The sequence below is a fragment of the Nylanderia fulva genome, unplaced genomic scaffold (genome assembly GCF_048542155.1).
Source record: "Nylanderia fulva isolate GAGA-0341 unplaced genomic scaffold, ASM4854215v1 Scaffold8, whole genome shotgun sequence".
NCBI lineage: Eukaryota > Metazoa > Arthropoda > Insecta > Hymenoptera > Formicidae > Nylanderia > Nylanderia fulva.
The window spans coordinates 6074946-6088718 of NW_028190916.1; the positions used below are offsets into that span (position 1 = coordinate 6074946).

At 32.3% G+C, this 13773-nt stretch overlaps 1 protein-coding gene and 1 long non-coding RNA gene across 13 annotated transcripts in view; one reads left to right on the plus strand and one right to left on the minus strand.

The window, feature by feature from the left end:
* The first annotated feature begins 2679 nt into the window (after positions 1-2679).
* Unc-115a (actin binding LIM protein Uncoordinated 115a) overlaps positions 2680-13773 on the plus strand; it is a 30751-nt gene continuing 19657 nt past the window's right edge. For 8 of the 12 annotated variants that reach the window (XM_029316258.2, XM_029316261.2, XM_029316260.2 and 5 more), the window contains exons 1-2: positions 8324-8498; positions 8965-9275. In XM_029316258.2, the coding sequence (XP_029172091.1) occupies positions 9176-9275 (100 nt within the window). In that variant the 5' untranslated portion in view covers positions 8324-8498; positions 8965-9175. Of the gene's footprint in view, positions 2897-8322; positions 8499-8964; positions 9276-13773 lie in introns of those variants that run through there. The other 4 variants (XM_029316269.2, XM_029316270.2, XM_029316259.2 and 1 more) reach the window with 3 other exon arrangements.
* On the minus strand, positions 10801-11035 carry LOC146720032 (uncharacterized). Its single transcript, XR_014926284.1, has 2 exons — positions 10935-11035; positions 10801-10862 (listed from the first exon to the last, which is right to left on the minus strand). It is a non-coding gene; the product is annotated as an uncharacterized LOC146720032 (long non-coding RNA).

Below are 13773 nucleotides of genomic sequence, written 5' to 3' on the forward strand. Positions count from 1 at the left end.
AATTCGCCGAACAAACTGTATCGACGTTCCGGGCTGACGTGCTGGAGATCTCGATTAAATCGTCGGAGCAAGTTTTATCCGAGCGCTTGCACCGCTTCGATTATTCCTTTCTGGACAAAGTATGCAAAATTGTGCTTAATTGTAAATATCTTTCATTTGCGGTATACATTTATGCTCCGATAAGACGATGGATGTTAGATTAATTTGTACGCATTAATGTCACTATGCTTAATTTTCATCGTCCTAACAAGATTGGCGGGAATAATTTATTAATAGTTCTCCTTATGCAAATATGATTTAATAAATCTTTCGCTATATCGTGATGATAATTATACATATGTCGATACATTATTTTAATTAGATGATACAATGTAGAATTATGTTGTCAAGTAAAAAGTAGCTACATTTTAATAATAAGTATAGGTGTTTGCAAGATTTTTTCCATGGGGAACATGATTAAAATTTTTTTGTCCTTTCTTAATTTTTTGAAATTTAATTTTTTCGTTATTTTCATTTTTTTATATTATATATGCAAATAAATTCCGGTATTTACTCAAGTACATTATTTTAATTAAATGATACAATATAGAATTATGTTGTTAAAGAAAAGTAGCTACATTTTAATAATAGTAGGTGTCTGCAAGATTTTTTCCATGGAGAACATGATTAAAATTTTTATTGTCCTTTCTTAATTTTTCGAAATTTAATTTTTTCGTTATTTTCATTTTTTTATATTTTATATATAAATATATTCCAGTATTTATTCAAATACATTATTTTAATTAGATGATACAATATAGAATTATGTTGTCAATGGAAAAGTAGCTACATTTTAATAATAGTAGGTGTCTGCAAGATTTTTTTCCATAGGGAACATGATTAAAATTTTTATTGTCCTTTCTTAATTTTTCGAAATTTAATTTTTGCGTTATTTTCATTTTTTTATATTATATATGCAAATAAATTCCGGTGTTTATTCAAGTACATTAATTTAATTAGATGATACAATATGAAATTATGTTGTCAATGGAAAAGTAGCTACATTTTAATAATAAGTATAGGTGTCTGCAAGATTTTTTCCCATGGGAAACATGATTAAATTTTTTATTGTCCTTTCTTAATTTTTCGAAATTTAATTTTTTCGTTATTTCCATTTTTTATATTATATATGCAAATAAATTCCGGTGTTTATTCAAGTACATTAATTTAATTAGATGATACAATATAGAATTATGTTGTCAATCGAAAAGTAGCTACATTTTAATAATAGTAGGTGTTTGCAAGATTTTTTTCATAGGGAACATGCGATTAAAATTTTTATTGTCCTTTCTTAATTTTTCGAAATTTAATTTTTTCGTTATTTCCATTTTTTATATTAAATATGCAAATAAATTCTAGTGTTTATTCAAAAGGAGAGCAATAATGCTTAATTTTTTAATCAATTCGAAGGAGCGAAGGATAAAGGAGCGTTTGTCCCTCATGATAATAGATAATACACTTGATAAATAATTAAGATACAATTAAATCGCTTCTCGATAAACGGAAATGAATGACAGTATACGTACGTTGACGTGAATCTATCGAGCGCAGAGCGGGTCCAATTACAACGGCATCAACAAATCGCGCGTCGCCATTATTCACCGAGCAGAGACGGCGTCTCCGAAAGAGAAGAAGAACGTCTCTCGAAAAGATCGCCGCGGGCACGTAGCTCCAGTAGCTCCGGTAGCTCCGGTAATTTGTGTCCGCAAGCACGGCGAGAGGCGACGCGTCGTCCTCGTTGGCGCGCGTCGCGCCGATGCGATATCTTTCGTGCGAAAGCAGCGAGAATGTGAGAAAGCCGAGTGTCAGGAACAGGTTCTCCTCCGGTTTCCGGAGGCAGATTCATCGGCGGTACTTGGGGACGATGGGGCTACATAAACCGCAGCCACCACCACGTACGCGCTAATCGCATCGGGCGAACTTGTCGGAATTAATTGGTCCCGCCAATTAACGCGGCTGCGGGCTCGGGCTATTGAAGAGGAACGGGTGGATGCGATCGAGAGAGAGCAACGGCACTCCCAGCGCCATCTGTCTTCCAGCCGCGGTAATTTTTCGAACTGTCATAAACTGTCATTGAATTGTCGAGGGTAAAAGTGCTGTCTATTCTCGAATGGTAAATGTATATATTTATTCGTTCGAACACGTGACGCCAGATGGACATACGTGTCACGAATTTATTTTTTTTAATTAAAAAAAATTTGTTTTCTGGTTTTATATTCTTACGCTATTAAAAGTCGATTGACGTTAATTTATTGGTGAAAGTTGCTGATATAAACTTGTGACATACAGCGAAAGAATGAATCTTCTAAGAAATATATTTAAGGTTGTTTTATACATATATATATAGATAGATATTCGATCGAGATTAAATTAATTTGTTTTGTCTTAATTAATGTAAAATAATATAAAAGAAACTCTCGCTTGACATAATAATAATAATGACGCGAAAATTCGAATGTACCTTTTTCGCGTTTCCAGGATTCGGACGATGAATATAGAATGTAGGACGAGACAGTGCAGCGAATATTCGACGCGGCACTTAATCGTGCAGCGGTTCGAATCCCGCGACGCGGCTGTCGACGCGGCGCGCATGCGCGGGCCGCGCGCGACGCGCATGCGCGAGCCGCGCGCCGCGTTTCGGCACGACTCGGCGCGACACCGCAACCGCAATGTCGGCCGTCGAGCGTACCGTGTCGGGAACGTCGCTCGCGTTTTCCGCGATTTTCTAAGTGAAAACGTGCGTCCTCGCGCGCCCGCCATCGCCGTCCAAGTGTTGTGCTATGACCGTGTGACCGTCCGCACGTCACCGAGGGTACCGCCGTAGTTTCGCCGCAGCTCCTGCCACTCCCGAAGATGGGTGAGTAACGAGATATCAGCGAGAAACGCTAACGCCGGTTACGAGCGCTCGTCTCTTTTCGCCCTATAGCCCTCTCCCTTTCTCTCTCTCTCTCTCCCTTTGTCTCTTTGTCGTGTCGACGGACTTCGGGGCTAAGAGAGGAAGAGGACGCAGAGAGAGAAGGAAGGATGGAATGCGGCGTCTGTCCGTCCGTCCGTTTGTTCCTTCCCGACTCGCGTGCATAGGAAGGGGTACGCCCCTGCTTCGTGCAGTTTCCGTCTAATTTCCACGAGCTCGCACTCATCCGAGAGCGGCTGATGTTTTCCGAAAGGCTCGTACGCCTCGCGGACTCACTCGGTGGTCTATAAATAGGTGAATCCGTCGGTTTGACGTTTTCCTTTTCTCTCTTTTGCATATCGCACCGATTTAATGCACCGCGTTCGTCCGAAGAATTTCGTGTCATTCGATCCTGCTTTCCTACTTTTTTTTTTTTTTCTTTACGACGAGTCCCCCATCCTCTCCTACTTCCTTCTTATGTGCCAGGAAAACGACCCTTTTCTTCTTCCTTTTTCTGTTGGTTTATGTCGCATTGCATTCTTGATCAGCTTTCCATGAAGCATCTAGTATTTTATTTATTTATTTATTTATTTTTTCATTATTATTAGATCGTTTCAAGTCGTCTCTCTTGATTGTATCCTATTTTTATTTGTCTATACTAGAGAATCATATTTAATTTTAGATTGCTATTTAGAGCGCAGCAATGTAGATCAGAAATATACTCGAAATCATCTTTAACAAGAAATGTTTACTAAAATGATATATACAGATGTCGAAAACAAGATGGACTAATGACGAAGATAAATGTCAGATAATATGTAATTACGAAAACACTGCAGCGCTATATAATTACACGATGATAATATTTTAATAATCAAAATATTAATATGTGATATTTATTGAAAAAACAGAATATTAAAATATTTGTTTATTAATAATGAAATAGAATATTACTGTACAAAAAATGATGCTTTTCTTCAGCTCGAGGTATATTGATGTTTTAAATCTAATCGTTCAATTTTGTACTGTAAATAAACAATTATGACACATATTTTGCAAGTTGCATATAGAAGTGCAATTGATTGCAAGGCGCGTTTGACGTTTCATCGTGAATGCCGGCACGAGCTTGTGAATAGAATTGCTGATGAAGTAGATGCTTTCGCGCTCGAGAACTACCGCAATTTACTACCGCTTTAATATTTTGAAATTATCGACTTTTTCTTACCAATGAAAAACATCGTAACATCGCGGTATTATCGAGATATAATGCGCAAGTTGCAACACATTTCCTTTTTTTTTTTCTTTTTAAGAGCAACTACGAATAAAAAAATTAGAAAAAAATTTTCTTATAAAAGAAAAAAAACAGTAAACTTTTTATGTTATTATATATACATATAAAAGGTAATAAGAGCTAATTAAGTTCTTTCATTAATATTTATTTGTGGAAAAAGATTTATAACATAAAATAGACAGAAATAAATTCGAACGTTTCGGTTGCCTTTTTCAATCTTCTTCAGCGCATCATTTAAAATTAAAGATTAATAGAAATTAACAATCAATTATTCATAACTGTCAAGCTATTTTTTTAAAAAACGAAATTACAGCATTTTTAAAGCATGAGCATTTTTATATATTCTATTCTTTGAATCGTCATTCTATGTAATTGTCGCGAAAATCTCTCGCTAATTGTTCGGTTAATATTTTATGTTATAAATCTTTTTCCACAAATAAATATTAATGAAAGAACCTAATTAGCTCCTATTGCCTTTTATATGTATATTAATTTTTAAAGAGCTGTTACAAGTTATATTTCATGTTATTGTTTAAATAACATGAAATGTTCACTGTTTTTTTTTCTTTTTTAAGAAAATTATTGTTATAACTTCGAAACAGTTTTTTTAATATTCATGTAATGCTGCACTTTGCCTTGGCGAATGAACGAATCGACTATCTGCCAATTGCTTACGATCTATCATCTGAATTATTCGCGATTGCAATTACGAAGTTGATTATCTACGTGCCACGTTGGAGGAGCCGACGAGACGCCAGCGATCTTGTAATTTGCTCGTTGCAATTTCATCTCCTACACACTCGTGCTGCATTCGTATTCAGTCGCGACACTCGTTACACAATGGACCATCATTCTGTTGTCACCTATTTTAAATCATATTTTAGAGCAATTCAATGACTTTAAAATATACAACCAGAGAGATGATTAGTTTGTAAAACAATTATGGAAAGTTAATTTTACGGTAATTGTAGCATTACGACTATACAAAACATTAGCAAAACCTAAAGCTTTCTCTCATTGAGAAATTAAGAGAAGCTTGGACGATTTTACTAAAATATATTGGAATTTTATAATTATTCTCTTTGACTAAAAAAAAATATTTAAATAAAAAATTAAACGCGAGAAACTGTTTCACGTTATTATATATTAATAACATCTCATTTATTTATTTATTTATATGCACGTATGTAAACGTTAAAAGATAGTAATTTTGAATAAATAAAAATTTGTCGGATAATTAAATTAATTAATTAGTCGCAACACTCCTTACATAATGGACTGTCATTCTGTTGTCACCCATTTTAAATCATATTTAGAGCAATTCAATAACTTTAAAATATACAACCAGAGAGATGATTAGTTTCTAAAAAAACTTATGGAAAGTTAATTTTACGATAATTATAGCATTACATGACTATACAAAGCATTAGCAAAACCTAAAGCTATTGTTATATGTATTTCTCTAGCCAATAGAAAATATTTTCCAGCAGCTTTCTCTCATTAAGAAATTAAGAGAAGCTTTGGACGATTTTACTAAAATATATTAGAATTTTATAATTATTCTCTTTGACTAAAAAAATATTTAAATTAAAAATTAAACGCGAGAAATTGTTTCACATTATTATATATTAATAATATTTAATTAATTAATTAATTTATATTTATTTGCGCGTATATAAACGTTAAAAGATAGTAATTTTGGATAATTAAAAATTTGTCGAATAATGAAATTAATTGTACTGTCACATTTGAGTACTTTAGTTGCGTTGCAGTGCGTGCATTCGATTATTACACATTTGCATCTTCGACGTACGTTTGTGAATCATATTACGACACTGTCGTAACCTCGATCCGCAGCATTACGTGGCTTACGTCGATCTCACAATGCACACATGCCGCACGTAAACGCGAAGACTTTATACGCGGTATATGGGGCCATTTTACACACGAGGAAACGTCTACATAATAGATCAGTTAACGACGAAGCGCGTTAACCTGGAGTACAAACGATTGACGTATCGCGGTATTGATCCTTTTCTCGGTTTCCCTTGGACGTTGACACATTTACAGACGCGGAGCTTCCACCCTCGAAAATGCTATTAACGCGTTTCGCTGAAACTGCAAACCCTGCTAGCTGCTGATCGATATCTATTCCCTGTACACACGTTGCATTTCTTGAGGGGAAATCCCACTATGCGGTGAAGACCCCTAATTGGCGTCAACGAAAGGTCGAGCACGAAAATATAGTTTGCTTTCGGAAATGGCACGGAATATTTCTCTCGTGAATCATACATGTATACATAATTATTTCTTTTAGAGAATTATATTTTTTTGTATAATTATTTCACCATCAATTTTGAGATTAATAATATTCTCATTTAGAAAGTTATTAAATGCTTGAAATTTTTTTATTAAAAAATGACATTCTTTCGTATGAGTTTAAATATATTATATCGTTTATGTAAAAATAATAATATAGGCATCACTGTTGAATTTTTAATATTATAATATTCTCTCGAAGGAAACGCTAAATTATCTAGCTGAAAAGGCAGTTGCCACATGCATCCTAGATCAATATTGCAGACGCTTATTGGTGCATACGATGCGCAGCGTGCATTGACTGCGCCGAAGGGCCCTTTGACTCGATCTCGGTAAACGTAATGTAATTCTGAAGTTGCAATGCTTGACTAGGGAGATAAAGTTATCAGGGTTTTTCTCGAGAACATAAATATTTAATAGTATAACACTATCATCATTATTAACAACGCATAAGTAAATTTCTACATCTGCCTGCGAGAACAGACATAATTTGTCTGGCTCCGATATTTAATTCCTTTGATATTTATTATAGAAATTTTTATAAAGACAATCTTTTATTGGGTATTAAAAGAGCAATGCAGTAACACTTTATTATTCTGGTATTAATCAAGTAATCTTGTTATGTGCAAAACCAGTTTAAACTGACGGAATTAGGACACCGCGTGCATACATGATGATAAAATTATGACAGACGCCGGACATCTTCCCAGCTAACTGGATTATAAAGCCTTGTATATATATAACAACTTTCCATTTATAAATTACATTCAAATATAACTTTTGACTCCAGTTATACTCAATTTGACGAAACTTATTAGTAGTATTGTTACAGCTTATTATATACCTTTTACAGAAATATAAATCACATTTTTTAAAAATATATACGGAGAGAAGTTTCTCTTAGAATTTATATCCTGAAAATCATGGCAATAAAAAATATTAATATATACATACTAAATTTTAATAAAATTAATCAAACATATTTTATATCTTACTGTAATAGATTATTAATATATCTTTTTTCTGATAAATATTAATCAGAGAAACTCTAAGGTGAAATTTTAAGAGAAGATTCTCTTTGTATATAATTATGCTAATATAAAAAAATTTTTTTAAACAAATCTGTAGAATTTTATATGCAACTATGAAACTTTATCCATCTTCGAGGTGTCTTAAAATGTTAATTGTCAAATATTCGCTCTGCATTTTTATAAGCGCAAACTTATAACATTAATTTATAATTATTCTATATATTTATAATTTTTTACAATTTTTTTAGACAATCTTTTGCAAATATGCAGTGTTTGCTGTTATCTATAATAAATAAAATTACATAGATCATCTATTTTGGCGTCATCTCATCTTTATAGATAATAAAATATATGTAAGATATATATATATATATCTTAGATGAAAAAAAGTATTATTTTTACTAAATTATCTAGAATAATTCTCAGATAGACGAATCGCCATATAATTTTATCTTTTATCTAGATATATTTAAAACAAGATCATCTTTATCTTATCTAAGATGAATTTACATACATTTTTATCTCATCTTTATCTAGCTAATTTTAAAATCATCTAAGCACAACACTGCAAATATGTGTTGAGCACTCAATAGATTACTAGAAAAAAAAATGCGGCAAAATACAAAGCGCAAAGTCACTTCGGCCGATCTAAGATTAGGCTTTCGCAGGGCGTAGTCAACCGTGAAAAGTAAACGTTATCTGCGTCGACTGTACGGGTTGACAATCTCGTGGGACTCGACGCAACGAGTCTCCTCTACTAGCAGTCGTCGATCGGCGGTCGTAGCGATCGTATCGCAGCTATTTCGCGTCAATTTTTCATATTATTCGGAATAATTGAAATTCAGATTAACCCATCGAAGTGAATGATCGATTAATCGGATCGAAAAATTCCAGCGGCGTATAAAATTTCGCGTATACACGAAATGTATATATATATATATATATATATATATATATATATATATATATTTATAGTGAAAATGCATACTCAATATAGTCAAGTTTATATATAGGTTCCTACATTTTGTAAAAATGCATCACGCTATCGTCGATGCACTCAGCTCTCGGCAAACAATATCAATCACCTTCGGCAAAATTGATATCTCGTTAATCTACCGAGGATGTTATTACCTAGAAACGATACTTGTTTCATAATGACATGTATAGGATAAGATAAATTAGACTAAAAAAAAATATCAAAAACGTTTAATCTCAATTTATTAGATTCATCGCAACTAAATTAATTATCAGTGTCCCCTATAATTTCGTATGAAACTTTTTCGTAGTTCGTAGGAAACTTTTTCAAATTGACTTAGCAAGAAAAAGACGCGTTGATCATCAGGCAAAGTTGATTGATTCTCTCATTTAAATGTCACATGATTTTCTGACAGATCGAACCGGCTCCTCTGACAAGTCACAGATCGAATTTTTCATCGGCCAAAATTCGCGCGCACCAACTGTCTGTGCAGTTTAACGCTATCTTATCGGTATCTCGGGACATCGGGCGGGGAAAGTAATAAAAAAAAAAAAAAAAGGAAGAAGAGTTGTGTGTGCCGGGCGACTTGTGGCCCTGAAGTTACGCAACGCAGCCAACCAGGCACAATGAAATCGAAGACTAGCGAGAGTCTCATAGCGAGTGAAAGCAAGGCGGGGATCTTGAGAGACGTTGCCAACGAGCACAAGCAAAAACAGTTGAAAAAAGGTAAGGGAACAGGATGGAACAGACCGCAAAAACCGACGAATCTCGTTTAGTTTCCTTGAGGCAGCTTTATTCCGCGATCGCCGCAATGTGAACGATCCTTTACTCTTTACGTCATTTCGCACCCGTCTGTATAATTATATTATATGTATAGACGATAACGTGGCAAGATTGAGATTAGATGCGATAGATTTCTGATGATATAATCGCTGTAATTTTCGAAAGATTTTATAAATGATATTTAAAATGAATCATCGGCCTTTCGACGTTGACTTTTCCTGCAATATCGTTATCTTTCAATTTGGTGTTCGTTCCCCATCACTTCCTCATCTCATTGTGCATGTTTGCATAATGGTGATAATAATAAATAAATGGTGATATTATTATAGATAAGAAAAATTTACGGGTAAAACCCGCGCGGCGATAATGTCAAATAAAGCATGTATCGAAATATTTGCTCGTCGTATCAATATTCATTAATCGTTAGAATTATCGATTTGCTGAATGCATTAATTTTCATCGAAAAAGAAATTAATTACGTGAAATAATAACTTATAAATATAAATCCTCCCATTTCTTCGCCTCTATTTTTCAATTTACAGAATTGAAATCGTATCGCGTGCTGAAATAAAATACGTGTCGACGAAAAAAGAGGCTCGATATAATTAAAATTTACGCGATAGTGCTAAATCGATTATATTGCGATAATATTTTACGGCGTGCCGATCATCATCCGCGCTTATCAACTCGATTCACAACTGGTTTAAAGTCCCGGCGATGTATCACGGCGACACTTAAATTACACGATGCGAAAGTACCGTGTGTATAATACGCGCGCGAGCCGCGGTATATTTCAGAAAAACGAGATATTTGCATATTATGCGATGCTCATGCCTCACAGCCACGAATATCTGCGTCACGATTTTCGTCGTTCGTGACGAGGCGAATCCGAAGAACGTGACGTGGCGCCGAAAGCATTTTTAACCATTCTGATATATATTGTGCTCCGAGGAGAAAAATATATTCCGCTCGTGTCTTTCAGCACATATAGTTGAAAAGTGCCAAAAACACCTTTTTTTATTTATTTATTAACACTATAGTCTGCTTTCCAAATTATAAACGATTTAAATCTAAATTTAGTACAAGCTTAACAGGGTGTCTATACAGAGAGAATTTTCTCTCAGAATTTACCCTGAAAATCATAATAATCATGGACAATATGGTGTTGGAAGAATTTTAGAAGAGTTTCTCTGATTAATATTTACCACAATAAAAATATTAATATTTACCACAATAAAATATCAAATATATTTCATGAATTTTACTATGTATTGTACATATTAAAATTTACTATGTACGTATTAATATTTTTTTTATTGTGATAAATATTAATCAGAAAAATTTTTATAAAATTATAAAAACAGTTAATCTCGGCTCGAATTATTGTGTTACAATAAAAATAAAATCTCAACGGCAATCGGAGCCTGTGCGGACGACATGCACAAAATTAATAAATTAAAATGAGATCTCAAATCAAACTCATTTATTAAATTCTAAACGTTTCGACCCACTTCGGGTCTTCTTCAGTAGCTGCAAAATACAAAGAAACAAAAATAAAAGATAATCGGTACAAACAGAAAATTAAAAAACCCCTATACATACAATCCGCAAATAAATTAAATATCATTCTCCTCCCTATTCAAACCGTCCGGCCGTCGGAGCGTCTCCCTAACGGTGACCATCGTCAGGAAGGAAGCAGAGCAATGACTCCCTTACCAACACTAATCAACATAGTATAGATTAAACGTAGAAAAATCCACAAAAATTAAAAATTAAAAACCGGGAAGTACATTCACCCCGACAGTAAAAACAGAGAGAAGACGATGCTACACGTGACACATCACTCTAACGACTGTGCGGTATTCTACCTCGACACAGTCGATACATATATACGCAAAAAACAAAATTCTTCCAATACCATATTGTCTATGATTATGATGATTTTCAGGGTAAATTCTAAGAGAAAATTCTCTCCGTGTAGCGGTCAGGGAAATCTGGAAAACCGGACATTGTCAGGGAATTTTATAAATCTGGAATTGTCAGGGAAAAGTCAGGAAATTTTACTATTTATCTGGATTTTTTCACATTATTCTACATTTGTCTCAATAATTTGAAATTTTTTATTAAATGAATCTAAACTTTTCTTCGACTCCCAGCACGCTAATTTTCAGTGTTGTTTAAAAACGATTCATCTATAGTGTTTGTTAATTTATATTTTCATCGTGTTGTTTTATTTCAATGTGTTTGATAGAGATAAAACTAAAAAATTTAATATAATATAAATAAAAAAGGTGATTAGTTAAATAGTTTAGCCAAACCTTTTTATTGTTGACAAAAATATCTCAAGGATTTCATGATTTAATATTTAATTGATTTATCATATAGATATATGCAAATTATATATTTGGAAAAAATAATACTAAAAAGTAAGGCAAAAATTAATTTCTGGTCTTGGAAAATCTGAAAAAGTCAAGGAATTTTTTTCATCAAATTTGTTATTTGTTAATCTTAGATATCGTCCCGATGAGATGTCTAAAATTGTAAAGTGCTTTTCTTTTGTTTATTGAAACAACACTGGACAGCTGAGTTAGCGAACAAATGTTAATAAATATACTTTGGCGCGCGAAGAATTCTTTATTCACTTCACGGGATGTAATTATTGCGATTTCGCTTCGTTCACGCTATTGATGATGAAAGTACGCACACATTGCGAATAAAAAAAAAAAATATATATATATATATATATATATATTTGTAATTCAATTACTCTCTCATTCATCGTGGGATTCTAATTATTCGCCCCATGCATTATTAAACAGTTGCCGGACAATTGTCATACAATGAGCACGTGTCGACAAAAATGCATTTTTTCATGTTACATCATGTTACGATCAGATTCTGTAAGATATTGCAATGATAATTTTACAGAACGGTATGCACAGCCTTGAACCGCATTGAATGCATTATGCAGCAGTTATAATAAGAAATCTCTATTTTTATATGTATTTTTATATTGTGTGCATATATTACTGATTGAAGTAAATCATCATTGAATTTGTCGGTGCACATATCTTAGAACGACGAAAATAACATCAAGGAAACCTGTTACCATGTGCACAGAGATAAAAATAACCGCAAAAACCACAATTATCGTACAGTTACGTGCTTCATAATCTTTGAACGATATATATTTTTATTAACTCGTTCTCCGCAAACAATGCGTATATTAATAATTTTTAATGCAATATATTTAATGCAATATTTAATGCAATATTTAATGCAATATTTAATGCAATATTTAATGCAATATTTAATGCAATCTTATGCCTTACATCAATTTGTTATCGCAAGACAATTAAAATGTGTGTGCGATAGTTTGACACGTTTTATTAATTAAAACGAATTTAAGCATGGACGATAATTAAACTTGATATTTCCTTCGTCAATAATTTTCCGTTGTAAGGCTAGTTACGAAGAACAGCATTTTTCGCGAGCACTAAAATAAAATAATTTTTTATATTAAGAAATTGTTTTAAACTATTATTTCATTATTATTTGAATTTCTTTTTTTTATATTTTGTTTAGAAATTAAAAAAATTTTTAGCAGTCTAGGAAAATTGAAACAGAGTACAAACGTGAAACAAATATTTTTAGAATAATGTATTTCTGTAAATCAAAAAATATTAAAGCAGGATTTATAAATTATTATTTTGCTTAATTAATCATGAAAATTAATGTGTCTAGCAAATTGATAATTGTAACAAATGTGGCATTGTGGCAACAATTAATATATATATATATATATATATATATATATATATATATTTTAAATAATTGAACAGAAATAAGCTCTTAAAACATGTTTTAGTTAGGAACAGTAGTTCTGCAGATGTTCCTCTTAAACATGCATTCAGCGAAATTTAAGATACACGTGTTCTTCTGTTATATTATTCTATGTAAGCTTTTATTCCGATCTGTTTGAATTATAATGTAATATAAAGTTACATGTATAGTTATTATAAAAACGCAGATTAAACAGAATTTAGTTGTTTTTTGAGTTATCATATTTGTTTAAAAAAACTCATTAGATTTCTGTACAGTATATATATTTTCTCATATTTTCTCAATATAATATTTAGCAATACAAATGGATACAACACAATATTAAATAATACAACAGTAATTACATTATTTTTAATCATAATTTTTTTTCTAAGGTAGTTTTAACTCTTCTATTAATTCTTTAGGATTTTAAAATTATTTTATATTTTTAGATGCATGTTAAAAAAAATCATACAATTTATAAAATAATTTTTTTTTCTAAAATAGTTTTAACTCTTTTATTAATTTTTTAGTATTTTATAATTATCTTATCTTTTTAGATACACGTTAAAAAAATCGTACAATTTATAAAAGGAAAACTAGCAATAAGTCACAAATG